The sequence below is a fragment of the Xiphophorus maculatus genome, chromosome 19 (assembly GCF_002775205.1).
Source record: "Xiphophorus maculatus strain JP 163 A chromosome 19, X_maculatus-5.0-male, whole genome shotgun sequence".
NCBI lineage: Eukaryota > Metazoa > Chordata > Actinopteri > Cyprinodontiformes > Poeciliidae > Xiphophorus > Xiphophorus maculatus.
Window position 1 is genome coordinate 23,497,879 of NC_036461.1, and position 27,977 is coordinate 23,525,855.

The 27,977-nt window shown below is 40.5% G+C and overlaps 1 protein-coding gene across 1 annotated transcript; it reads left to right on the top strand.

The window, feature by feature from the left end:
- papln (papilin, proteoglycan like sulfated glycoprotein) lies at positions 1 to 27,953 on the top strand. The gene is made up of 27 exons (XM_023352606.1): positions 1 to 373; positions 2,680 to 2,742; positions 3,817 to 3,920; positions 7,350 to 7,410; positions 7,538 to 7,640; positions 7,781 to 7,911; positions 10,266 to 10,389; positions 11,699 to 11,779; positions 12,430 to 12,602; positions 12,713 to 12,836; positions 12,921 to 13,047; positions 15,183 to 15,387; positions 15,503 to 15,679; positions 16,431 to 16,581; positions 17,892 to 17,972; positions 18,591 to 18,789; positions 19,031 to 19,115; positions 19,205 to 19,328; positions 20,376 to 20,772; positions 22,803 to 22,961; positions 23,039 to 23,166; positions 24,145 to 24,199; positions 24,319 to 24,465; positions 24,802 to 24,929; positions 25,172 to 25,280; positions 26,250 to 26,422; positions 27,402 to 27,953. Exons 1-27 carry the CDS (start codon positions 359 to 361, stop codon positions 27,563 to 27,565), a joined length of 3,588 nt encoding a protein of 1,195 aa, XP_023208374.1. The 5' UTR covers positions 1 to 358; the 3' UTR covers positions 27,566 to 27,953.
- Positions 27,954 to 27,977: the final 24 nt, after the last annotated feature.

Sequence of the window (27,977 nt, forward strand, 5' to 3'; positions counted from 1 at the left end):
TATGGAGAGCCAAACACAAAACGAAAGCTCGCGCTAACTGTTATTTGTGGAGTCTAAAATTACACAGTGGGCGTGAAACTTCCCCGCGTCTGCCAGGAGGGGCTGTAATTGGGCTGCCAGAGCTGCGGGTTAAAAGGCGCGGAGCAGACGCCCCGCAAAGAGCTTCAACTTGCGCCACTTTCTCCACTACCTGTTGGCTTCCTGCTGGGACACAGAGGAGCGAAGAGACAAAGGCTTTCCGGGCAGACATATCCCACTTATCCCCGGACACGGCGGCTCTCTTTCGGACGCTTCGAGCCAGTCCTCCGCTGTCAGCTGAGCCGCGTCCACACAAGAGGAAATCTTCCTTTAAAAATAAATGACACTGAACAGGGTGAGTGAATATATACTTTTTTATAATCCAAAAATCTTTATACACGTCATTTAATTAGCATTTGTTGTTGTTGTTGTTTGCGAAGTGGGACCCCTTAACTGTCACCCCCCAAAAAACACACAAGTCAACGAGGACCCCGGTGTCATCATGACAGTTCAGGGGTTTAAAGGATATAAATATGTAGCCTAATAATAATAATAATAAACACCCAGCAAATCTGTTAATAAAAACTCCTTATTAAGTTCTGGCTGGCTTCAGACTTCTCACCTGGTACACCGGGCACAAGACACTGCTTGTCCTGCTGACTTAGAGCAGGATAATAGGCAATTTAGTTTGATAGAAGCGAGCAGGTAGTGACCTGAGGGCTCTATGACCTGGTGCATTGATGACACATGAACCTTACAGGAAATTTCAGTGATTCATCAGTCTAGCCGATCGGCGCCTCCAAGGGATTTTTTTTCAGGAGTCTTCATTCAAACTGAAACTCCTGGTTTCCAGGCATCCTGCAAATTTCAGGGACTGATTGTTTTGTGTGACCTTTCTCACCGTGTCACAGTGAGGATGCAGATGTGTTCAGACCCACTCTGGCCCGGTTCCGTCATGTTAGTTTATTGTTGAGGTCTTTATATGAAGCAAATGGCCACACATTGACTGATTTCACTTTTTGGAGAGAGGTACCGGGGTACTGGTCCCACCTGTGGAGGGCGTAATGGCTCGCCCTGTACATTTTCACTTTGGTTTTGATCATAGGCAAACACTCAATAGATAAATACGCAGCTGCTTACATGTCAGTTTTTTAGACTTTTGACTTTTTAAACTGTACCTAACACAGTTCAGAGTGACTCAGGATCAGCCATCCTTAACAAAAGGGGGGGTAACTGTCCTCTCAGCGGGGGCGTTTGGTGGTGGCGACACGCAGGTCAGGTGGGGTTCAGCAGCCCCAGCTGACCCTCATTCCTCACCTCAGGAGAGGCAGGAAACTCTCTGTTTAGCCACGGATAAACAAACAGTCCCTCCTGTTGCAACGAAGAAAAATATGTTTCATTCATTTAATCCGCTTGGCAATAGCGTAAGAAAGAATAAATGAGAGTGTAGACGTGGCTTTGTTAAACCGTTTCGAAGTGTCTCAATTCAAAATGCGGACTGCTGTAATGAGCTCTTAACGCTGTAATAGAAACGGTGAAACAATGTCGATGTTGGCTAAATTCGTTTTTTGCTGATGACAGCAAAATCAAACCCGCACGGAAATCACCAAAACGAGACAAAACATGAGTGGAAGGAGATCAAATACTACAAATTTTGAGATGACTTAGAAAACTAGTTAGTGATGCTTGATTTCAATTTTTTTTGCCATCATCATCTTTTGGCGTGGCAGCATTAGAGCATCAGGGACGTAGAAGCTCACAAAGAAACCTGGTTCTGTTCTGTTGATTACTTCTTACACAATAAGATGGAGAACAAAGTATTTTCAGTCAGAGGCTTGGTTTCACACCGCTGTAGTACAGACTGCTACAGGAGATCCTTCCTGCTCACAGTCATCAACCTCTTCATCAACTCTTTGAAAAACCATGGATAATGTGAGTTGCAACATTCGGTTTCCCTCTAGACTTGATAAAGTATTTATGAATTTAATGAGACTTTGTATACATTCATGTCTGATTTAATGTTTCACCTTGGTGTAGGATACCGTCGACTAAAAACTAAACAAAAGCTAAAATGACTAATTGTAACCAAAATAAGAGACATTTGCAGCATCATCACCCCTTTTCTAAAAATGACATGTTCCAAATATTTTGACCCAAATTGATTCATTTTACTACCATGTCCTTTTGAAATCCTCCTATTTAGTTTTTATCAGATGGTTTTGAAACCTTTCCGGATGCAAAACAGACGTAACGTCTAAGATTATTTTTTTATGCGAATCCAAAACAAGGTATCCATCCAAAATGGATGGATAAACACGGCGTAGTAACCATAGAGTTGATTAGATTTAGATGTTCGCTCGTCAAAAGTGCAGCTTCTCATCCAGGTTGATGATCAAAGCTCCGATGGCGCCGCTGCACAAGCTGATTTACACAAGTTGGAAAGGGTTTGGGAAACGCTGCAGGGCAACAAAACCGAAGCTGTTTCAGTCAAGGACCTCATGCAGCCTCTTCTCTCTGGCTTCATTCTGAACGTGTCGGCCAGAGACTCGTGTGTTACATCAATGTCTGGGATGCTTTAGTTGCTCTGGTGGACTTTCCAGACTAAGTAACTTTATATCCTTTGTGTTTTTTTTCTTTCTCTTCTTCTTTTTTTTTTGACAGGGTTCAGCGAAGATGCTACTTCCTCTGGTAATCCTGCAGCTGCTTCTGGCTCCAGCATTCATGGTAAAGTGGTTCTGTTGTAAATAAAGGCTCAGTAAAGACAGAGGAGGTTTGGATCCAAAGTAGCAACGTGTCCAAAACCAAGACTCCCCCTTTCACTGGTTACATGTAGAAATCTTCTAATGTGGTGTCCCTACCTCTGAATTTTGACACATTTTGGTCCCGTAGCTTTAAAAAACCAGTGGATGTTTTTAGTATTTCATGTGATGAACCAACTAGGCCTGTCACAACAAATTGTTCCAGAAATGATTCCGATAAATGTTAATATTGTTGTTTTGAGACTGTCTGTAATATAACGATAATGGCAGAGTGACGTAGGTTTGCTTTCTCAAAAACTAGTAAACTTTAATTTTGTTAAGAACACTTACCAGAGGAAAAGGAAGACATTTTACATATTACCCAAAATAAAACGCAACAACCAAAAAACAGTTGATAAAAAGGACATTTAAAAAAACACATAACAGAAAACATTAAATAATATTTCTTATGGTGTCCCTGTGAACAAAACTAAACCTTTAAAAAATATTAGTCATTAGAATGGAAATGATCAAGCTCATTTAATTTATCATGCGATTGATTTACGATCAATGCAAAGCCATAACTGCCAGGTGGAAGGAAAAGAATCGATGTCATTTTAACAAATAAAAACGGTGTGGGATTAATATGTGATCATTTTACTTTGAATTCATATTGATGTTGATGTGAAATGTGGCTCCTGTCATATAACTGGTAAGGAGCCACGCATTGTTTTTCTTTCATTTCTCTGCTATGCAATGCTTTTAGTTGGTTTCTCACCTAAACTCTCCATAAAATACAATAAAGTTTATGGTTGACAGCTTTGATAGCTACTGTATGATTTATTTTGTAGGGCGCTGTAACGATCAAAGAGTTCAATAGCAACAAATGCATTTTCAAGAACCAAATAGGATTTTATTAAAGATCTTTTCAGTAGAATTTCAGTAAACCAAAAGTCTGTTATGTAATTAAATGCAAAAAATAAAATAAATAAAAATAAGCTGCAGAAAAGTTTTCATCTAGAATTGGTTGGAATAAATCCTTGTTTTTGAATGCATCCAGCTGCCCAGTGTGGATTACTGGGACTCCTGGGGTCTTTACGGTGAGTGCAGTCGTAGCTGCGGCGGCGGTGTTACCATGAGAACAAGACGCTGCGTCACCCAGAGGTAGGTCCTCTTTTTTTTTTTGGAATCTTGTTTCTAAAGTCCAGTTTGGCTGTATTGCGATGCCCACATTGCTGTTTTCCCCTGAGTACTAAAGCGATCCTCAGACAGTATTATGATGGGAAGAGAGTGATATATGAACTCAGCAGAGATGCTTGTCCTGAGTTGGGCGTTGGCTCCTGAAAAGGATCAGTTTGGCGTCAATATGCACTTTTGACTTGCACAAGTTTTCTCCTGAATGGGTTCTTTTAGGCCTTTAAGGTGTCATTTTGATAATTTTAGGTCTTGTTTTTATTTGTTTGTCAAGCTGCTTCTCCTCTTTCTCACTGCATCGGGATGCAGTTTGGTATATTAATTCATGATGGGTGTTGCTGCCAGAGCGTCGTTTTCACAGTTTGTTATTGCTGGTGCCTCATGTAATCCCTGAAGACATCTGTATTCACAAGATCAAGAATGTGCTTTCTTCTCAGCAATTCACCCTACAAAAACACAAAATCTTACCAGGTTTTTTTTAATACATATATAGTTTTCAGTGCAAATATCTTAGCATGCTTGAAATAAGATATAATTAACTAACTTAAGTCATTTCTCAGGAAAGTACAGGAACGTGTTTTAAGTAATAAATTTCTTAATATGGGTGAAAAAAAGTTCTAGTTCCACTGGCAGATTTTTCCACAGGTGACGCCTCCCTCTTGCAGGGCTGTTTACTTTGTTGCTCCATATAACTGTGACTCAAACATTGCAGTACTAACATGATCCGCTATGCTATGTTGTCCACACTAATAAAGATTCACTCACATCGGGATGCTTGATGCTTGAAACTGAGAGTGAAACTTGGCTTACTTTCTGATTATTTAAAAAGACTGATTCTCGGCGTAATAGCAATAAACAATAAATACAGTACCTTGCAAAAGTATTTATAGCCATTGAATTTTTTCATGTTTTGTCACATTATAACCACAAACCTTAATGGATTCGATTGAAATTTGACTTGATACACCAACAGAAAGTAGCACATCATTTTAAAACCTAATGAAAGTGAAATATTGTCGATTTGTATTAAATCCTCTTTACTCTGATACCTTGATAAAATCCTTCGCTACCAACTGCTCTTAGACATCGTCTAACTATAATATATACAGCTTAATTTTCAATAATTTTAGCTCAGTATAAATTACATCTGTTCTGTTTTTTAAACAACAAACATCACAGAACTTGTAATGTTTAAAGCAGGGTTAGGTTACAAAACAACACCCCCAGGTTTCAACATTGTACAATCAATCATGATGTGATCATCATGAAAAGAGTAGGAGACAACTGGCATTAGTCAGAGAAGCCGCCAAGAGGCCCATTACAGAGACCAACATGCAACCAGAGCTTCAACCGAATGGTTTAGATCGCAGTATATCTCTGTTAGAAAGACCCAGTCAAAGTTCAGAACTATACCCTACTGAGAAACCGTGTAAAGGCTTGGAGATAAATGTTTGCTGATGCTCTCTCCATCCAGTCTGATCTGTTTTGCAGAGAACAATGGAGGAAAATGTCGATCTTTAGATGTAATTGTCGAACCACTGAACTCTGGTTCCCCAAAGCGTTGGAGCGCAGACTCACGTCGCACTGCTCAGATGTTATTCATGCAAATTTTTCAAACATAAATAAATCCGGATTACATTGTACTTAGTGCCGGCCTGCCGCCGTGTTGGGGCCCGCCAATGAGATAGCGAGAGCGTTGATGCGCCTCAGTAACTGAGCAATCCGTTCGTGTGGGAAGTTTTTGATAAAACCAACAATTTTACTGCTTCCCAACATGTCCGTGCAGCCAGTCAGTGAGTCAGACAGTCTGTTAAGTGAGTGACTCCCCTCTATACCTCAGTGATCACACAAAACAAGGTGCCCTGCCCATCTGCTCGCATCCCAATTGAACTTTGCCATATCTTGTCTTCTGGGTTGGCCTGAATCACTCCTTTAAACACAGTGATTTGATACGCTGAATCATTATGTGCTTTAACAACAACTCCCGTTTCGCCATACGTTCATTTCAGGCTCGTCTGTGAAAACAAAACTTTTCCTCCATTATTTCGGTCGTCTATCATGTCAGAGTGAAAGGCCCCGTTTTGAGCTGCGCGAGTCGGATTTTGCATTCCTCACTGAAAGGTTGTTTCGGTATGGTTGTTTCGACGTGTCGTAGTCTTAGATCTGGCCTGCTGACAGGAGCGTGCCTTGCTCTTGCCAGCCTGAGGGCAAGAACTTTTAAAAAAAAAAAAAAAAAAAGAAAAAGGTGGCCTAATCATGCGCTCGCTGCGCAGCGGGAATGGAGGCCTTGCAGATGATATTTAGAGCTGAAAGTATCTATTTCTGCACTTTCAGTCTGCTTGAACTCTGCTTTTATATGGCTTCTGCAGCTGGTCATTAACCCATTTGCCTCGCTGTGATAAATAAGAGGGTGCTACCAAAATTTGGCAAGCTAAGATGGAAAAATGGACTTGTATTAAGTTGGTAGTTATCTTGTGAGAACCTCTGAACTTTATGTTCTTTGGCTGATTCAAAGATCGCCTCTGCTTTGTTTTGTCTCTCAACTTGAGATTTGAACTTTCAGCCCTCTGTCTGCTTTTTTAAAATGTCTGTAAAACAACCTCAAAAACTCAGTTTCCAGGATTCGTGACTCCCCTCTACACCTCAGTGATCAAACACTGCGGTGTGTGTGTGATATAGAGAAACATTTTCTCTATTTCCATGTTTATTGAGCATTATAGCGTACAAATAGTGTACTCCAGTGGTATTAATACAAATAATAATGATAACATTGATGCTAATAATGATATAATATCAATAATGAAATATATCAAGATAATTTCTAGTAATTAGTGTTGTTTAAATTGTTTGTTTGGACATTTTTTAATTCCACAGTCAAACTCTTCCATAGTTTCACACCACAGATTGAAACAGAAAAACATCTTGTTGTTCTGATCCTACAAGTTTTGAATTAGAATTTTTTTTCTGGGATGATAAAGTCCTTCTTTGAAATAAAAAAAAACAAAAAACCTTTGAATATTTTTGATATGAATGTTTTTCCAAGGCACTGTGCATAAGAACTGTGAGTGTGAATGACTTGCCATGTTTAAAAAAACAACCCAAAAAAACAAACATGGTCAAGCTTGTGAAGCCACTGGTGTTTTTAAATGTGGTGTACTGGTGCAGAGTCATAAATAAATTTACACTTCAGTGCATTTATGTTTGTGTTTAAAAGAAGAACAGTTTTAAGTCAATTCAGCGCTAGTCTTCTGTATCGTATCGGTACCGGCCGATACCAGGCCTCAGATATCTGCATCGGTATCAGAAGTGAAAAAAGTAAACCGGTGCGTCCTTATTATTAAGCAAACCATATTTCAAAGTGTCTGATGGTCTTTCTTTCTTCACTTCCTATCCTCACAGGACAGATGGTGGACACAACTGTGTGGGACCAGACAAGTCTTATCGCATCTGCAACATCCAGGTGAACAAAGAAAACCGACAGGAGGACTGATAAAAAATTAAATATAGATATAATGTTATTTGAAGCAGTAATTATTTCTGGATAATTAACCTTCAGCCTCTCTGTTCCTCTTTGTTATTCCAATCAGGATTGTCCAGAGGGATCCAGAGACTTTCGGGAGGAACAGTGTTCCCAGTTTGATGGGACTGACTTCCAGGGAAAACGCTACAAGTGGCTCCCATACTACGGAGGTCAGCGTTACTCTGTTTGGGACATTATATTGAAATGAAAACCACAGATATTAGATGAAGCTGGACTGAATTTCTCAGTTGTAATGTGAAACTAAGTTCTGTCTATTTCTTCCTTTCTTCCTTTCTTTTTTTTTTAACAGCGGAGAATCCCTGCGAGCTGAACTGCATGCCGAGAGGGGAAAACTTTTACTACCGCCACCGCAGCTCCGTCGCTGACGGTACCCCGTGCCACCCGGGACGGAGGGATATTTGTGTGGGCGGAGTCTGTAAGGTAGCTTCCTGTACAGATCAAACAGATGAGCAAATCAAAGAGGAAGACGGGAACTTTGTTGCATCTGGATATCAATCTTTTCTTCCCAGTATTAAATGTTATCTAAAAAAAAAACAAACAAACATTGCTATAAAACTTCTGCGAACATTTTAATCAACTGAGAGCTTTTCAAAATTATGCAAACTCCTTTCAGTTTTAGAAATTACAAACGCATATCCACAGCTGGCCCAAAGCATTCACGAGTTAAGCAGCTGCTTAGGACCCCCACACCACCAGAGGGACCCCAAGAGCATGAAACTAGCATAATAAAATACACACACAATAATACAAACTAAATGCCGTCACACATGGAAAAATTATTTCTATATTAATTTTATAGCAGGTTAAATAAATAACTGGTTAATCTTTTCCTACATTTATGCAGTAAATATCTGTAATAAAATGGTAAAGGGGTTTTAAAGTAATTAATTTTTTTTGGCTTTAAACTTTTTCTTTAAATATGACAGGGATTTCTTTTTGTTTTCGAATGTAAAAATGGAAATATATTTTAGTTTCATTTCTTTATCTTTCAAAATTAAACATTTAGTTTAGTACATATTTATTTATTCTATCTTTTTTTTGCAGCGGAGGCAAAAGTGACAGTATCCATGTATCACATAAGCTCCGTAAATACATTAAAGACTGGGGTTTAATGAGACAAAATGTGAAAATATTCTGAGATACATTTTTTTGATCAATTAAACACAAAACTTTACCAAGTATGCTGCTGCCGCTGGTGGGGAAACATAAGATGTTAAACTTTCAGATTTAAACTTGTAAAGCCAAATGAAAATCTCTTATCATTCAGAATTTTGCTCTCTTTCTTGTTTTTTTGGTTTGTTTCTAAGAAACAAACAAGGTGGGCTCTCATCAGCCCACCTGACGAGAGCCACATTTTTCAGCAGTTTAGAGGAGGTCTCTCAGCAGAGGTCATGTTCACGTCTGTAGCTCATTTGTGATTAATGGCTTCAGCCAGAGGGGCATTTTAGCCGATAACAGTGATGTGCTGCCTTCTCCAAACTATGCAGGAAGCTCAAGTTTCACACTTAAAAAAAAAACCAACCCATTACTCTCTATAGTTTTAACTTGTTAACGGGGGAAAAAAAGGTAACTGTATGATTCTTAAATAATAATAATTAAATAATTCACTAGTACGTATAAAATCCTGCCGCGGTTTAGAGGTTTGACTAGAAAATCAAAGAAACATCAAACTGTCTAATAGCATCATAGTTGTTCCTCCGTGATGTTTTCAGTAAATTAGTCACAGCGGGATCAGATCTCACTGCTTCCTAACTGCTCTGAAATCCTCACTGAGAGCGTCGCTTTATTGACGAGAGGCGACGCACTCAGAGGAGCCGAGCAGCGGGGCGGAAGACTACGTGGTAACGTCAAACACTTTGTCCTGTTCTCACCTGTTGCTCGTAGAATCAAACCTCCGGCTTACCAACCCTCATCAGCTTCATTGCACCAAAAGCCCCCATCAGGAAAAACTCACCCTGAGACCAAACGGGTCCCTGCAAAACGAGAAACAACAAAAGAATGTCAATTAATTCATGCAAAATTTCAGTGTCACCATCCTTCTCATAATTAGTTCTGTCACACTCACTTAGCTCACCTTGATTGGATTTGGGAAGATTTTTGAGGTATTTGGCTTGTAGAGGGATCAAGAGTTTCTTCCCCTTATTTGCTCCTTATTTTCATAACATAATCCGTAACAGCGCCCCCTATGTGAATCAAGGAAATACAGAAAGTATTATTTCTGATGTCTAGGGATGGCTTTTTTTGTAAATTGTTTTTCTTCAGTGAGCAGTGCAAAATACAATTTACAATTAACATTTACATTAACTCAGACCTTTACTTTTATTTCAAAATGTAAATTCGTGAAAAGTGACAAAATAAAATAAAATTTCATTGCAATTCAAATTTAGAGGCAAAGATAAAAAAAAAATGAAGTCACGGGGTTCACTCGATGTAATGGCCCCATTCATAAAAACGTTTGAATGGAGGCCAGATGGGACCCATCGGGGCCAGTGCGTGCACTGGACATGGAAATAAAACTGTGAAGGAGAAAAAACCCAAACTGCTAATGAATGTCTCTGTCATTTTGCTCCTCATTAAAGCCCAGGAACGCATGTGACTGGCCATCCTCAATAGTGTTTGCACACTTGCCGCATGTTCAAAGATGTGGGCCAAATTGTCGGAATCCATTTTTTGATCACTCAGTTACCTCATCTTTGGCAACTTTGGGCAAAGTTGAATCAGGCTAAGGTTGCGACGTCCGTGTAAGTTGGTGTTTTTTTTTCCCCGTTTTTCAGCGCCTGGGCTGTGATAACATGCTGGAGTCTTCCCAGCAGGAAGACCCCTGCCTGCAGTGTGGGGGCAGCGGCCAGTCCTGCCACCTTGTCAAGAACACCTTCAACGCTCGCAACCTGCCAGCTGGTACGATGTTGGGATTTCTTACACGAACACACGCCTACTTTGCTTCTTGCATCAAACACTTAGTGAAAATCTAAATTTGGGGGACTTTGTTGCTCAAAAGCCAGTCTGATTGTTTTAGCACCTAATCGGAGCTTGTCCTGATTTGCCAAATCTTCTTCTCCATGTAAAACATGCGATTAACACGAACTCTCTGCCTATTTGCCCCAGTGCCTAAAAAAAACAAGACTTGTTGATTGTACGGCGAATAGCTGCCCTGTCCGCAAATATTTCCACCTGGTGTTTGGGTCTCACCTACTTGAAAGAAATACCTCACTTCCACATTAATTGAAGCGAGGCCAGCTGATGACTAGCTGCTGCCTCTCCTGCTGTGTTTGTTTAAAGGTACGGAGAGCTAGCTTGGTGGTTTGTTTCAGGCAGCTGTCATTCCGAGGTACATCCCCCGACAGAATCTGGTTCCTCTGTGCCTCGAGAGTTCCCCTGGGTGGAAGGCCAGCGCGCATTCATTAACCCTGCAGGGCTCATGCAAAGCCTAAATATTGTTTTTGTAGATTTGCTAGCGTAAGTAAGTGCAGTTTAGCGGTCTCACAGTCCAGTCACCCAGAGCCAGGCTGCTATTAAACTTAGCCCTGTCTGTACGATATAGAAGAGAAAAATGCAGAGGAAATGATAGACTCCTGCTTCAAGACAGAGCGCAAGTGAGGTTGAAGGCAGACGAAAAATTACAGTCTATTTCAATTGGATATTGTTTTCTATTTATGTCATGATAAATACTTAAGCTAAAGCCTAGTCCCTTTTCTGTGAACCCTGCTTGTTTAGGAGGCAGTAGCCGGAGGCAACTGCATGCGTGTGCATGTGTGTGTCCTTTTGTTATGTTTTATTTAGGGTTTATGAGAGGCTATGGCCAAAGAGTGAGGAGGACAGAAGAATAAAGTGAGGAAGAGGTCAGGGATGAATAAGCTGAAGGTCAAAGAACTCAGATTACTTTGTTTCTTCCCCACAGTTTTGTGAACTCAGTCAACCAGATGTATTTGTTGTACAGTTTTGTCTCAACTGCTTCCCTGACTGTGTTGTTCTTTCATCAAATTTTCTTTTTTCTGAGTCTGTATTCTCCCGTTAAAACTGTTCGATTCCTAAGTTAGTTGGCAGTAATTTCCGTAATCGATTAATCGCTATTAATTCAATTAGTCATTTCAGTGCCTGTACCAACTGGGATGTGAGGAAAAAGTGAATTTGTCTCTGAGAACATCTTCGCGGTAAATTCTCCCCGATGCGTTTGCATCTGAATCCTCAGCTTGTGTTTTCGTCCCAGGCTACAACCAGATGTTCATCATCCCTGTCGGAGCCACGACCATCAGCATCAGAGAGACGACGGCCACGCGGAACTACCTCGGTGAGTCCCTGCCGACTTTTTGGAAAACAAGAGAAAAGGCAGTCATAGGAAATACTTCAAACGGTTTTATGGCACTCTGAAATTCATTCAAACAAGGCCTGCAAATAACGATTATTTTAGTAATTGATAAATCTATTGATTATTCTGACAATTAATCAATTAATCAAATAAAAAAAATTACACATTCTACATATTTTTAAAATGTAACGCCTTTAGCCTTTTTGCTTCATATTAGAAATATAATAAGAGATGCAAATAAACAAATTCATTTCCGTTTCCAATTAAGAAAATTAATATTTTATTGCCTAAATTGCAACATTAATAGCATTCTTTTAGTAAAGCTAAATCAGGTGAAGCTAAATCTAAGCCACTTGAGGAGCTTTGGCTAAAATATTTATATATTTATAGACAAAGGTGTTTTTATCTCAAATATAAAATGTATATATATTTTTGCACCGTTTTGGCTTAAGTAATGCTCTCATTAAGTTGATTATTTTCACCAAGTAGTCTGTTTTTGATTCTGAATACTCCAGTTAGCGATTAATCGATTACTAAATTAGTTGACAATTATTTCAAGAATTGATTAGTCATGATTAATGTGATTAATCTTTTCAGCTCTAACTCAAACCTTTCTTGCTCTGCGTGATCAGCCATCAAGAACCTGCGTGGCGAGTACTACCTCAATGGCCACTGGGTAATTGAGTTTTCCAGGGCGACACCAATTGCCGGGACCATGCTCTACTACCAAAGAGGCGCTGAGGGCGAAAACGTACCCGAAACCATCATCGGCCGCGGTCCTACCACTGAACCACTTGTTGTTGAGGTGATTTTAAAACTTTTTATTTCCTCTTCCAGGAATTTTGTCATCACCAATAGTCTTTAGTGATTGGTTGTTTGATCCTTATTTATGTGCTACTTTCTCTACCTTCTCAGCTGATCAGCCAGGAGACTAACCACGGCATCGAGTACGAGTATTACCTTCCAAATGGCCGTTCCAGGCAGGGCTACTACTGGAGCTCTGGATCATGGTCTTCTTGCAGCAAAGAGTGTGGATCAGGTCAGACCGGAGGCACAACTTGGATTGATTCCCAAGCTCAAATACTCTGAAAAGAAACAATTCATTCCTCTGGTTCTCCATCAGGCTATCAGTCCCGCTTGGTCTTCTGCTCGATCGACAACGAAGCCTATCCCGACTACCTCTGTGCTTCTCTGCCAAGGCCACAATCAAACCGCACCTGCAACCCCCATCCGTGCCCACAGACCCAAAGGTTAGTTGACTGAAAATATGTCGGGCACATTTCTGGCAGCGGATCCCAGATGAATCGTCATCCAGATTTCAACTAATCATCTCCAAGACAGCTTTTTGACTGTTTTAATTTTTTCATTATTATTATTACGGCTGTCTGAAAGGATGGCATACCTGTATCCACCACAGTTGTGGAGATCCTCCATCAGACCCAGGGTGCTCAGGTAACTCGGGGTCGGTTGTCGTAGCGACGTTCAAATTGACTGCAAACGCAAGAGGGAGATGAAACTAGAGGTGGGCAATTATCGCATTGTATTACCATTTATCATGGTAAATTTCTTATCATGATGACAGTTTTGATTTATGGTTGTCATGATAAACTCCAATTAATGAAGTCTAAAGCTCCACAAAACTGTTCTTCCTGTCTGGTTTGATAGGTTCACTATTATCTCCACTGTTTGTTAAATAAAAGTATAAATAAACACCAATAAAATAGTTTAGTGATTCAAATCACACCATTTTTTTACGCGACTGCTGTCCCAATAAAGCACTTTATAAATGTTTTTTTGGTGGGGTTATGATTGCTGTAACACACAGTCGGAGCCATATAGTTAACTGAAACAGATCTTAGAAATATTTCTTATCGTCACTTTTATCGTTATCACAAAATATTGTGATAAAACTTCATAGCCCACATCACCCACCTCTAGATGAAACATCTCCTTTTTGGCAGTCTTATTAGTTAGTCTACATCTTCTTTGTCAATTTGAGATACTTTGGTTAATATTTGGCTTCAGATCTATAAAATGTGCTGAATTCGCCAAAGCAGAATCATAAATCTCTGAACTATCCATTCAGAATCCCATGATCTCTCTCTTCGCTCCTGTTTGCATGTAGAGCAAACGCCTATTCCTGCATGTAGAGTAAGAACAAAGTTACGTGGCGTCTGTCCTGCTCAGAGATCCTCTTTCACATTGGATCTGCTTACCTTGTGGAACATACAATGGAGATCTGACACCTCTGACCTTGTTAACCCCCCGGCCTGCAGCCTCCACATCTGATTTCTGAGCTGGACTGATTGCTACAATAAATCACGCAGCTTTCTGTCCTTGTCCATTAACGTAGCAATGTATTGTGAACTGTTCTTAGCTCATAGTTTGTCTTAAAGTGTTGCTGTTTTGTCTACGTAGAACAGAGCAATTTTTGTCAATTCGCTAACCAATTCCTGGATCAAATATGGATTAATCCAACCCTAAGTTGAGTTAACGTAACATACTGGGTTTAGGTATGTTGCATTGGTCAAAGTGGCTAATAGACCTTTATCATGCGACAACAAATTTTGCTGGACGATAAATTGTTCTTGAAGTTACTTCAATAAACGATAATATTGTTGTTTAGAGATTGTTTTTAGGTGATATAATGGTAATGGCAAAAATAACCATGCAAAAACACATTCTAAAAGACCAGTAAACTTTAACAACATTTAATACTGCAACTGGAAGATGTTTGAATATCCAAAATAAAGAAAATGGATTTTGAAGTCTTTGTAAACAAACATGTCCTTCAAAAAAGGGCTAGTAAACACCAAAGCACCAAGCTGAAGACTTTAATCATCCAGATTTTAGTAGAAAGACAGAAAAGAAGAGATGAACAATAAATTATGCCAATGGAAATAATTGAGTTTGGTTTAATTTATCATTCGATTAATTGACTTATTGATTATTGTGACAGCCCTAGTGGCTAATGTTTGGACTTAAAGCTAAACATTAGCTAAACATTTATGCAGATTTGTTAAAGCAGTCACTATTTCCTGATAGTAGAACATGAGATAGGTAATCTGTGAAAAAATCGATTTCCTCTGCGTCCTCCCTGTTTCCCTACTGCCATCTGCAGAAATGCACCGCTCCAGGTCAGAAACGGCCAATCAGAGCCAGGAGGAGGCTCTTAGTGCTGTAAATCATGCTTGTATACGCACTGCTTATAGATAGATAGATTATAGATTAGTTTTGCATGACAAAGTCCATTTTACAATCAATCTCATATTACTGTAATAGCTTTAATTAAATCCCTTTTAGCAGTAAATCTTCAGTGTTTTAGTAGCTACACATGAGGAGTGACGAGGCTAACTTTTGTCCATCTTTGCGACGGCTTTCCCAGCTGGAGAACTGGGGAGTGGAACGCCTGCTCTGTGACCTGCGGTGGGGGCTCTCAGCTGCGCTCTGTGCAGTGCATACTGCATGATGCGTCTGGCCCCCAGGTGGTGGAGGACGCCGTTTGTGCCGCCTACGCCGACGCACCTCCCTCTCTGCGGACCTGCAACATGCACAAATGCGCAGAGTACCGTGTGACCGGATGGAGCTCGGTGAGTAAAGGGGGACCAAACAGCAGGACAGACCTTTAGAAATTTACATTTTTAAATAAGTACTTTTGTCCGCAACATTTTTTAAAATATAGATGACCGATGTGTTGCTTTGCAGTGCTCAGTGAGCTGCGGGTCAGGCGATCAGACCAGAGACGTCACCTGTGTGGGATCAGGTGGCACAATGTTAGAAGAAGCATCCTGCAGGACTTTGCTCCGCCCACCTTCCGTCCAGCCGTGTGAGATGCCCGCTTGTCCCAAACAGATCCATTGGCATGTGGGAGCCTGGGGGCTGGTGAGTCGGATGCACACGTTCTCATAGATATTGGTCGTCTGAAATTTAACTGTCTTGTAAAGTTACCAAATGCCAATTTGGCATTTCAAAAAGGAATTTGCTTAATGGAAAGATTCCAATATAAAAAAAAATTCTTGTTTTCTTGATCAAAGGTTTAGTGGGTTTTTTTCCCCCCTCAGTATCAAAATTGGTTTATTCTGTAAAACTGCAATCGAATCACTTTTTTCACATCACAGGAGTCACTTGATCTTCAGCTGGATGTTACTACTGGCACAAACCACGAAGAAGATGATGGCAGGAAGTAGCTAGAGATTGATGGCGCGACATGTTTTTTAGTGAATTATCATGTGAACAAACGTATTCAAGTCTGATTTTAGTTGTTTTTCTTATTTAAAGGGAACACCCCAATTGGGAAATAGTGTACTTTTCCCCAGCATTAGTGGAATATTGACACTTTTTTTCAAATTTGCAAAGGAAACACATCCAATGTAAAGGGGGCTAAATACAAACGGCATAGATGGACCATTTTTGCATTGTTTTTTCAACCTTTAATAAGAATGCGTCAGTTTAATTCCACATCACTATTTTATCCTAAAATTGATTGGTCTGTCACTTAAAATCAAATTTTGACTGGAGACAAAAGTGCACCACATTTGTGGAAAACAAAAAGAATCTTTGTGTTTAAATGTGAAAATGTGAAAGGGGTCCGAATACTTTTCGCTAATTACAATCTGCGTTTGTTTTCCTGCAGTGCTCCAGAAGCTGCGGTTCTGGCTCACGAGAGCGCCAGGTGATCTGCTCGGATCAGGAGAGGAACCTCTATCATGTGGACCAGTGCAACGCTCAACCCAAACCCTCCACAATGGAGCGCTGCAACACCCAGCCATGCTTCAGTCCACAGGGTAAGCCCCTCCAAAACGTCTGTATTGGACTTTTATACCAAAACACCTCATATTCTGTCACATGCTGTCAAATGCATGTTAAAACGCTGCTTTTTATGTCGTTAATATCCATTTCACTTCCTGTTCCTGTTTTCCTTTTCATTCTATTTAGATTAGATAGCATTTATTGTCATTGAACAGAATTCAACAAAATTTCCATTGCAGCTCCCGTGCAAAAGGTCAAATATATACAGTAAAAATAAGCAAACACACAATAATAATAATAATAATAATAACAATGTATACAACTAAATTAACTAAAGGCACTCAACCATCCAAAGAAGTAGCAGCAGGTCCAATTATGGCAAAGTACAGATAATGTGACAGTGCAAAATGCAGAACAATATGACTGTGTGGGGGTGGGGGATATGTATGTATGACTGCGAGGTTATGAAATGTGTGAGAGGGGGGGCGGCAGGGAGTAATGGCTCTGACGGCTGTGGGGAAGAAACTGTTTCAATGTTATCACCATGACTACCACATCTACATTAGGTAGATGTCCCTCCCAATCCTCAGAATTTCCTTTAATTTAAGAGGTTTCTGTGCCTTACTGTGCAAGGTGAATCCCCAGTAGTATTTTCATAATCTCGGTTCACTCTGGAAGCTCAGTACTTTAATGGGCACGCATTGAAAGGTTTGCGCATTAGAGTGAAAGGCAAGGCTGTTTAGTCGAAACCATTTATCAGCTTTGTAATAGGAAAACATGTTTTTTTTCTTTCCTCTTCCTCCCTCCTCCTCCTCTCTAAACATAATGTCAGCACTTTGGTCTAACTGCTTTTTAAACTCCAGTCTGTAAAACATACAAATTAATTCGTGTTCGAACAACTCCGGCGATCCAGGTCTATGAGCAATCTGGGGACGTGCGCGCTGCTTCCCAGCTGTGGGCAGTACTTCATGGGGATGGCTGATTTTTAAATGGACATGGTGTTGTTTTGGTGACTGCGAATTTGCCATGACGAGGTTTTTTAGCCTTGCCAGTGTGCCTCATTATGACCAGTTCTCTTATGACCAATCGTCATTGTTTATTAGATGTAGACCAGACATAATGGACATGTTGGTGATGATAAACCACTAAGATATGTCTGAGTCTAAGTGTCAGTGATGGGACTTTTTATGCTGACACTCACTGACTAAAATCTCGCCCTACCTATTAAATCATTTCAGTTTGCGTAATCATTGCTCCCTCAGGGTTACTAAAGGTTGTGTTCTCTAATAAAAAAGGGCCACATCACAATTACCCTGAATGATTTTTCTCTTGTTGTTGTTTCCAGTCGTCCCCAGCATCCAGAACCCGCGAGGACACGACCGCGCTCAGACTAGCTTCCAGCCCTACGTGCCAGATATTTCAACAGGTGACAATTCTTCTTCTTCTTCTTCTTCTAAGAGTCTTCTCTGGGATATCTGTTGTGCTCTCATGAATAAACTCTGAACCAAACAGAAAACTGTAAAAAAAAAATAAAAAATCAATCCTTTTCTACCTTTAAAGTCAACATTTTCCATCTTGATTTAGAGTGACAGACAAATGAGGGATGTTTTAAATTTCAGCCCCACTGCCTCTTCATCTAATCCTTTTGTGTTGCTATGGTGACTGTCCCCAACTGTCCCCCCCCCGTGCTTCTGACGTCCCCCATCCGTCCGTCCTCTCCCCGGCTCTAATTATCCAGGCCTGATTGGCATGTTTTCGGGACTCTGTGAGCGTTGTTGGCCTGATTAAAATATTTCAGAAGCGGTGAACTGTGCCGTTCCTGACCGTAGTGGTTCTGGAATGTTTTCTTCGACGCCATGCGCTGCCCCAACACTCGGGGAATTTGAAGCGTTTGTTTTTATTTGTGCCTTTCACCTTGTTTCTGATCACTGGAACCGATCGCTGGGTTGTCACAAGCATTGTCAGTTTTCACGGTGTAAACACGGTGAACTGTGTGGCGTCTTGTTTGCTTTTACAACGAAGACATTCTTTGGTCTGGTCTCAGCCCGCAGGCCAGAGACCAGAGACCCCACCCAGAGGAACACGGTACGGGACCCTCACGATTTCTCCCCGGCCCTCCACTGTAGCCAGTCCATCTATGGCTGCTGCCCAGACGGACGGACCTCAGCCAGGGGCCCCCAGGGCCAGGGCTGCCCGCAGACTCCAACTCCCACTCCTGCCCCGTCGTCCTGCTACCAGACAAGGTATGCGCCCTCAACCCACCGTGGTTTAGCTCACAACGTGAACGGAGTCCGTTTTTAGACTCATTCTGTGGGTGTTACTTTTGTGACTCCGTTACCACACCAACCACACAATGCATGGCAAAAACAAATGTACCACAACTGGCACAAATCTGTTTTTCTGCACATTTTTCGTTATTTTTGATATGAACATTCAGTGCTTCTTGCTCAATTGTTTGTGCTCGTTTCCTGTTTTGTGTTTCAGTTACGGCTGCTGCCAGGATGGTGTGAGAGCTGCTCAGGGCCCCAACAGAGAGGGTTGCTTAGAGTATGTGGCCCCTGCGCCTACGGTAAGCAAAAACTGTTTTATTTGTTAGCTTAAAAACCCCATCGTTTGTTCTTAAAATACATTTTAAAAAAATTTATCTTGTATCCTCAGGTTTCTTCTCTACCAACTGAGAACGCTGTAGAGTGCCGCACTACCACTTACGGGTGCTGCTATGATCGCAAGACACCAGCAGGGGGCCCTAATGGCGAGGGCTGCCCCAACCCACCCAACCACAGTAAGAAGATGAAGAGTTGTTCTCGTAGAGCGTATTTAGTAGAAATTGTATGATAGACGAACAGAAAGCCATGCATGAATCAACACATGATCCTACAAATAAAAATCCATAATTGTATTTAGCCCCCCTTACTCGGATACCACTAAATAAAAGGCAGTGCAACCAAGTCACCAGTCAGTAAATTATAATAAATTTGTAACTTATAATCACAGTAATTATAGATGTTCTGTGAAGGCCTCAGAGGTTTGTTGTAGAACAGTTGTGATGTTTTGCATTAGGACCCAGAAGAAAACATTAAAAAGGTTTATTGCAGTCATCAATAAAGCTTAGGACATTTGGCGACTTTTCGGCAGCAATCTCTGTAAAAGATGGAGAAAAGAGCAAGTTACAGTCTGAGAAGATAAGCTATTTTTTTCTTTCTCCCGTTCTTTCTTTTTTTTTAAGCTTAACTTTATAATCTTGATTTCCACAATGCAATTCCACAAAGTTACTGTCAGGATTAGGGCTGCACCGAGAAATTGGCCCCAGTTTTCTTAAAGGGGGAGTATTAAGTAAATTCCCCCAGCAAAAACATACCTGGAGCGTTTCCTTGGTTCTTTCATGCATGTTTGAGAAATCCTTTTATCTCCCAAGGCAACCACTGAGCTGTACAAAACGCCTGGGTGGACGTAGCTCCGCCTTAGAAACGCCGTACTTTGAAATACTGCTAAGCTGGGGGCGTGTCCTTTCCTGTTTTTTCCACAGTTTTCACTCCACACCACAGTTGATTATTTTTAAGCAGTTATGAGGTGAAACCTTAACTTGCTGCTGCAAAGTTACTCAACATGTTGCTAGGTAATCAAACAAGGCTGAGTTACCAACCTTGCTCAGCTAGCCGTGAGAGGTTCCCTCTGCCTACATTTTCCAGAATGTAGTACGATTCTGGATCCAATTTCAGTGAAATTATTGATTTCAAACACATTATCTACTGCATCAATCGCGATATGTATAGTTATTGATTAATAACTGTTATTTGTGGGCTGTAAAGGAAAACTTTTGTTGTTGCAGTCGAGCAGTCCATCTGCTCCCTGCCTCGTGCCGCCGGCTCCTGCAGCAGCTGGGTGGCACGGTACCACTTTGACGTCGTCACCTCCAAGTGCGCCCACTTCTGGTACGGCGGTTGCCACGGCAACAGCAACAACTTCATGAGCCGGGCGGAGTGCCAGCGGGCGTGTCAGGTGTCGGCACCCAGCCAGCAGCGGCCTCAGCCGGTCGCGCCCAGAGGGTCGCCCGACGCCCAGTCACCCGACATGGGCCGCACTTTCACGGCGCAGGGCGGCTCGCCCAGCGACTCCGGCAGACACGGCACTAGCGCAGCCAGACACGCCCACAGAGCTCGGGTGTATCTGAGGCCGCGCCGGCCTTCGACTGGAGCGCGGGCTCAGATGACCGGGCCAGCTGCCAGGTAAGAAACCCGCACTCCAATCCCACCATGGCCACCAGCTTCACAAAGCCGGTCGACAGCCTTCTAGACGCTGCTGAAGGAGCTCCAATTCACTTGGTGCTATAAAGCCAAGGAGTAAACGGAAGGAGATTGGAAGAAAGTTTCCAAAGTCGTGTGTCGTTCTGGATTAGAATGAGGAAGTTTGTGTTTTATGCATGTAAAGATCAACATATCCTTAAAATGTATTCTTGATCCCAAATAAAGGCCAAATACAAAGAGAAAAACTAAATTATATGAAAGTAGTAATAATAATTTAGAGCGTTAGTTATTTTAAGTGAAATTCAGAAGTTACTGTTGAAGTAAACATAAAACACACAAGAAAAATTTAAATAGTATGCAACGTTTTAGCTTTCTACCCTCCAGATTTGAGGCAAATACCTAAATTAAAATGGTAATTCTACGTCCTACTTCTTTCTCATGTCTCATCTTATACGGATAAAGGGTTGGTGTGGATTTTTTGCAGTAGAGATATTAATGGTCTTAGTTATTTTACCAGTAGTAGACTGATTTTATTTTTTTTAATTTGTGGAGTTTAAAGATACGTAAAGAAAGTCACAGAACAATGGAAGTCTAATGGCTTGCTAGACTGACCCCCGTTTGAGCTGATTTTGGTCATTCAAAGGCAAAATAAAAATTCTTCATACCCATAAGATGCGATGTTATCTTAGCAAATAGTAAATGCGCACACTTTGAAATGAGTCTTGTTAATTTAGATTTTTATGTTAAAGCTAAACTACCCCAAGTTATCAGGTTGATTAATAACTTAAGGATAGCAAAACAAGACATTGGTTGGTTGTGGAAGAAGCAAGAACTAAATACTAAACAGCTAAGATCAACTGAAATATTGGTTAGCTGTTAGTCTTCCATCTTTCTATTGATTTTGTCCCTTTTTGTGACATCTTTCTACTACATGTAAGTGTTTGATTAGAAAGCATCTTCACAGGAAGTAATATAAACAATCCTTACCATCCCTTTAATTCCAGTTATCGAAACATCTCAGAAACACAACAGATATTTTTGTTAAAATAATGACGAACTGGCCTGTTTCTGCCTGGTATTAAATCCACTAACTCAGTGAACTGAGGCAGAAGTTCCCACAGATTATGTTGTTTGCAGATGACATTGTGATCTATATTCAGAGGGATACAGTATTGTAGAGGTACTCTCCTGTTATATAGCAATAAAATCAGTATATAAATCAACTGTACCTCCACTTTATGCATAATATACCCCTGTAAATCCTGTTTTGTACATTGTTTTATACCACTTTCCTTTTTATGTGTTTGTGACGCTAATATAATCAGCACTCGCTCTTTCCAGCTGCTTCTAGCTCCACCTGCTGTTTTTTTTTTTCTGCTTACACAGTGGCGCCTTATTTCTTGCTGTAGCCCCCAAAAATATTGGGGGACAAAACTTTCTTTGACTCTATGTCTAAATGGACTGTTCAGGTGTTCAAGTCTTTGTTGATTCTTTGCCGTTTGTCTGATTTAATGTTGGTGTTTTTCTGTTTCTGCTAACTCACTGTGTCACTTGTTAGCACCTCTGGGCTCTGTTTGTTTGGACAAAAATCAAACTAATAAAGCTTTAATTGTGATACTGTCATCGTATGTGTGTGTCATGGTGTCGTGTTTGGGGGCATTTGGGAGTTTTAGAAAGATTTTTGTGTTTGTGTCCATGTGGGGTGTCATAATTGTTGGTTTTAACGTGTTCATATCTGTTGTCTTAGATTGTTGGAGCACAGTTCATGTCGTGGAGATTGTCATGTCGCGTGGCTCCTTTATGAGCATCTTTTTTCCGTCCATTTCCTTGCCTATTTTGTTCCCTGACACACCTAAAAAGCCAGGCCGGGGGCTCTCTTTATGCTTGCTTTGTTCACCAACAGTAGAGCATAAAGTGAATTTTGTTCTCTTTTCCTCTACCCTCTCTCTGCTTCCTTCATTTCTTCTCGTCCTTTCTGTCGCCTTTCCTCGTATCTCCTCTTGTTCCCTCAGTTTGACCCTGGCAGGTGTTAGCATTGATAAGAGCGACCCAGACAAAGTGGAGGCCTTAGTCGGCCAGACGGTGGTGCTGCCCTGCAGAGTCAGCCCTCCGCCTTCGTCGACCGTCGTCGTGGAGTGGAGAAGAGATGGGATCTCTCTGTCGGCTCAAAGGTTAGCTCCAGCACAGATTAAATGGATCCGTTTGTGTCTCATTCCTCTGTGTCATTCATTGTTTCTGACCTCCTCAGACATCACCAGCAGCCCAGTGGCTCCCTGTTGGTCGGTCCTCTTGTGATGTCAGACTCTGGCTGGTTCTTGTGCTTCGTCACTCAAGAACGGGAGAGAGATCACCGCTACGTTTACCTGTCTGTCTCAGGTATTCACAAAAACAAAACAAACGAAAACAAATCAAGAATTTGACAAAAAGCCAGGACAGAGTATTAGAGCCAGGCTAAGAACAAAAAAAATGTAATTATGAGAACAAGGTACTATATTAAGTTGTAACAATACAAGAAAAAGCCACAATAATACAAAAATAAAGTCGTAATATTAGCTGAATGAAATATCAATTTTATAATAACTAGAATTTAAATGAGAAATACTGAGCACCTTGTGAAGTTTTACTTTGGCATCGGTTTTACAAACAGGACATACTTAATATTTTAACACATCATCATCAAATTTGTATCAATAGAAGGATTTTGAAACTATTGTGCAAACAATGAAAAAAAACGACTAGATTGGTTGGTCGAAGTTTTGCTCTCAATGAAACAACTTTTTTTCTAGTAATTTTACAACTTTTTCTGGGAACATTGCGACTTTATTTTTTAGTCATATTATGGCTTTATTCTCCAATTTTTTTCTTAAAGGTTTTATTGGCTCTGCCAGCCTTTATTTGAGAATGGTTGGACAGGAAAGACGTAATGAGAGACGGGGTAAAACATGTGGCAAAGGTCCTGAGACGAAGTCGAGGACTAAAACCTCCATATGGGGGTTGTGCTTTACTCCTACTCAACCACAGCACCCTTATTCTCGTAATTTAAAAAAGTTTGGTGGAGGTTCATCTTCTACTGAAAACGACCCTTAATATAAATCCAGAATTGCAATGGAGCATTTAGATGATAGATTACAGGTTTTAGAATTGCCCAGTCAAAGTCCAGGCCTTTATAAAAGTAAGAATGTATTGTAGATCTTTTTCAAACGCTCTCCATTCTGTCTGACTGGATCGAGTTATTTAGGCTCAGTGACTCTTTTGCGAAAATCACTTTTGGCCCAATTCTGTAGGAACTTGACGATATTCAAATGCGAGTTTATTCAAGTCCTCATTCATTGTCAAAATGTGTGCTTTACACAGAGGCCCCGCCTCAGCCTTTCCCGACGTTCCTTCCTAAAGACAGCCCGATCCCCAGGTGAGAACATCCAAACACAAAATCAGTGTTCCTCAGCGTTCTGCTGTACGTCTAATATCTCTCCAGTTGCACATTTGGTGTGTGAATGTCAAGAGATTTGTTTCCGTGCCGTTTCTCAGGTTCAGCATCGATCAGTCAAGCCCATCGACAATAGAAATGCGAACAGGTCAAGCCGTCAGACTCCCCTGCACCATCGTCCCGGCTGCAGCTCTGCAGTCTGTCAGTATTCAGTGGACCAAAGATGGAAAAACCCTCAGTGACTCCAGGCATGTCGTGTAGATCCGATATCTGGTCATTTTTAAACTGTAGCGTTCTTGCAAGTTCTTTGATTAACTCCACAGTTGTTACTTTAAAAGCAATTTCCTATTTGTATAGCATCTAAAAAATGTCACTCTAAATATAGTGAGTTAAAAGCCAAATGTATTTTTGTTTATATGAAAAAAATTACAACTTTGTTGCCTGCGCTGACGGTTTAAATGCGTTTCTTTTATTTCTGAGGGGAATTCTCAGTCAAGCAGCAAATCCATTTTCTTTTTATCAATCTCACCAGCTTCACCAAGTTGGCAGTAAACAGATTTTCTGACTGATTGGTGTCGTTTCAGGATTACCCAGCATGCTGAAGGCACGTTGGCGATCAGCCCTCTGAGGTCTGACGACTCCGGGGTCTACACATGTACAGCTGCCAGCCAGCAGCAGCTGGAGCAGAGGCAACTGCAACTCAGGGTCCAGGGTACAAATGTTCAAACACCTTTTTCCACCTCATTCACACGCAGTTCTGATCGTCCTGATGATACGCAAGCACTAAATGTGTGCGGTTTGGATTTCAAACATGCACCACCAGAGGGCAGTAGATGTCATTTGATACTACCAAACATTCTCTAACTTTTTAGGACATTTATTTGTTTGTAAAGTTGACCTAAAAAGTTCTGTTTTTAAATGTTTTTTTTTAATATATATAATTACTATTTTTAGCCGACTTGAAGATTACCACAGCTCCCAACAACATCCAGGTGTCTGAAGGCAGCACAGCTCTGCTGCCCTGCGTCGTGTCCGGAGACAACGTCAACATCGGCTGGTCCAGGTAAAAGTCGCCGTTGTTCTGCTGAAAAGTTGAGTTTCTGCTTGGACCTGATTATTATTAAAGCTTATTTTAAAGATTTTTTTATGCAATCAGTGTTCAAGAATAATCAAAAGGAACCTCAGTGGACAAATTACCAACGGTGTTGCTGCAATCGAACCATTTTTATAATAGTTGACCAGTTTTCTACATGTTTTAACTGATATATAGACAGTTGATATTTGTTGATCATTTCTAAGCAGCAGCAAACTTTGACCGTGCGGCTCACTGCCCAGGGCGTCATGTCATGGGGGGGCGTTCCAGGTTTTCGGTTGCTCGGTGCACAGTGGTAGGCAGCCATTTTGGTTTTGAAAGTTGGTATTGAAACTTTCAATTCCATTATATTAAAGGGCAGTTTCTCAGATTCTTCAGGCTCTAGACTGAATTTTTCAAAAATCTATCATACTCATCCAGGCTGAACTTGATAATTCACTGAAAAGAAACTCCCTAACAGGTAGAGTTAGTTGGAACCTTCGTTCTGTTCTTTTCCTTTGAGTTTGCTAAAACAGGGCCTCGCTCAGGGTTTCTCTGGGTCTATCAGGTTGAAATGCCTCATGGCCATCACCCTAATAATTAGCTAACTCCACAAATTCACTATCAGATTCAAGTCAGCATCTCTCAATGGATCTTACCGTAAAAGGGCATTCAAAATGAATTTGAGTGAACATAAAAACAATAAAATTTAGGAAGTATAAAATTATTTAAAGAAGTTTCAAATCAATGAACAATTTTTTAAATATATATTTTTAAATATCCTTTTAATGTCCTTTAATAGATCTACCAATGACTTTTTCTCCTGTTCAGGTGGATGAAACCAGGTGTTTGCTTGGGCCTGTTCTTTTCCCGTTCAATTAGCAGTTCAAGCATCGGAAAGCACTGAAAGTTTGCACAGGAGCTAACGGAGTCTCACTGCGCTTCTGCCTGTGTTGACAGGAACGGAGTGCTGGTGCGTCCAGACGGCCGCAACATCCTGGTATCGTCTGACGGCAGCCTGATGATCAATAACGTGAAGAGCTCTGATGAGGGAACCTACACCTGTAATGCCTACACAGGCATTTATTCTGTGAGCGCCACAGCTGAAGTCAGGGTGATAAAAGACTCACAAGGTGAGAATGAATGACTCTATAAATATATTCTGTAATCTGATTTAGATTATATTCCAATAGATGCTGATTTTGCTGTCAATCACAAAATAAGTTAAAAAAAAAACTATGTAGATTTAAAAAAAAAAAAAGATGTTTATGGTAGGTAAGAATAAAACAAAAACATTTAAAAACAAAGTATTTTAAGAACGTGTGCATAGTTTAATATAGTAAATGTGCCCTTTCAACCAAAATAGACTTACTGAAATACCAATACAGACGCCATGCAATGCGATTCCTCAAATCAATTTAACACTTGACACAAATCTCATTTAAGACGTATTGATGAGAATAGTGAACTGGTTTCTCCTTTTGTCAGCAAAATTCTCTTTAGTCTTTTGGCTTTTCAAGTTGCAAGTTATTGTGTTTGGCATGAAGTGTTGAACCTCATCTGTGGATGCTGCCTGATCATCCACCCTAAGCACAGCCACTGCAATGTTATGTATTTGACTATCACCTGGGAACAATAAGAAGAAAGGCATACATAAGTGAACAGAGATTAGAGCAGAGGACTCGGCACACAGCCTTGAGGCACTCCACTGTTTATTGGTAGTTTAGAGCGAAGTTCCCTAATTCTTTTTTTAAAAATACGTTTTATTGTTATTATTGTTGTCATTATTATTATTGTTGTTGTTAAATTTTCATGTTTTTAAAATTTCATTAGAAATAAGTAAATAAATAATAATAATGCTGATGCAATTTACTTTTCACCTGTTTTAAACATTGTGTTAATTGCGCATCAGTTGAAAGTTTCTCAAAGGACAAACAAAAGAATTATGTATTAAAATGAAAACTGTACTTGAGGGGCTTTAAAAAAAAAAAAAAATCCATGTAATTTGGCTGTTGCCAAAATTATAATTTCAATCTATTGGTTAGAATCAACCTGTTTAAACCCAATAATGTTCTGAATAATAGGATAATCTTACTGAATGTGCTGTTTCAGGTGTTGATGTGCCGCCAGGCTGTGTGGACCAGCCTGAACTCGCCAACTGTAAACTCATAGTCTACGCCCGCCTGTGCGACCATCAGTACTATTCCGGCTTCTGCTGCGCCAGCTGTGCCAGGCACGCGCCAAAGAACGGCAGGACTGGCCGGCATGTCTTTTGATACGCTGACCTTTCGCCTTTGAACTTCTGCATTTGCCAAATGGAATTAAGAATAGGGACCAGACTGCGCAGAATTATTTTTATTTTAGAAAAGACCCGATGAACGAGGAGTTCTACGGTCAGCACTTTGCTCAGATTGCCCTCTGCATTAAGCAACATGAAACCTTAACATGAAACATCCCATAATATGATGAGGAGGCACTGAAAATAAGCTATCTACTCACTGGACTTATGCTTTCTCTGTTTTTTAGAGAATCTAATAACCTAATATAATGTAATTTTATTGTTCGCTTCATTATTTTGACTGCCTTTCTTTTTTTTAAAAAAATCAAAATGTGTACAAATTCACCATTCCTTATTTGTCTGTGGCGTTTTTATTGTATATTTTTATGTAAATAAAACTATTTTGCTAA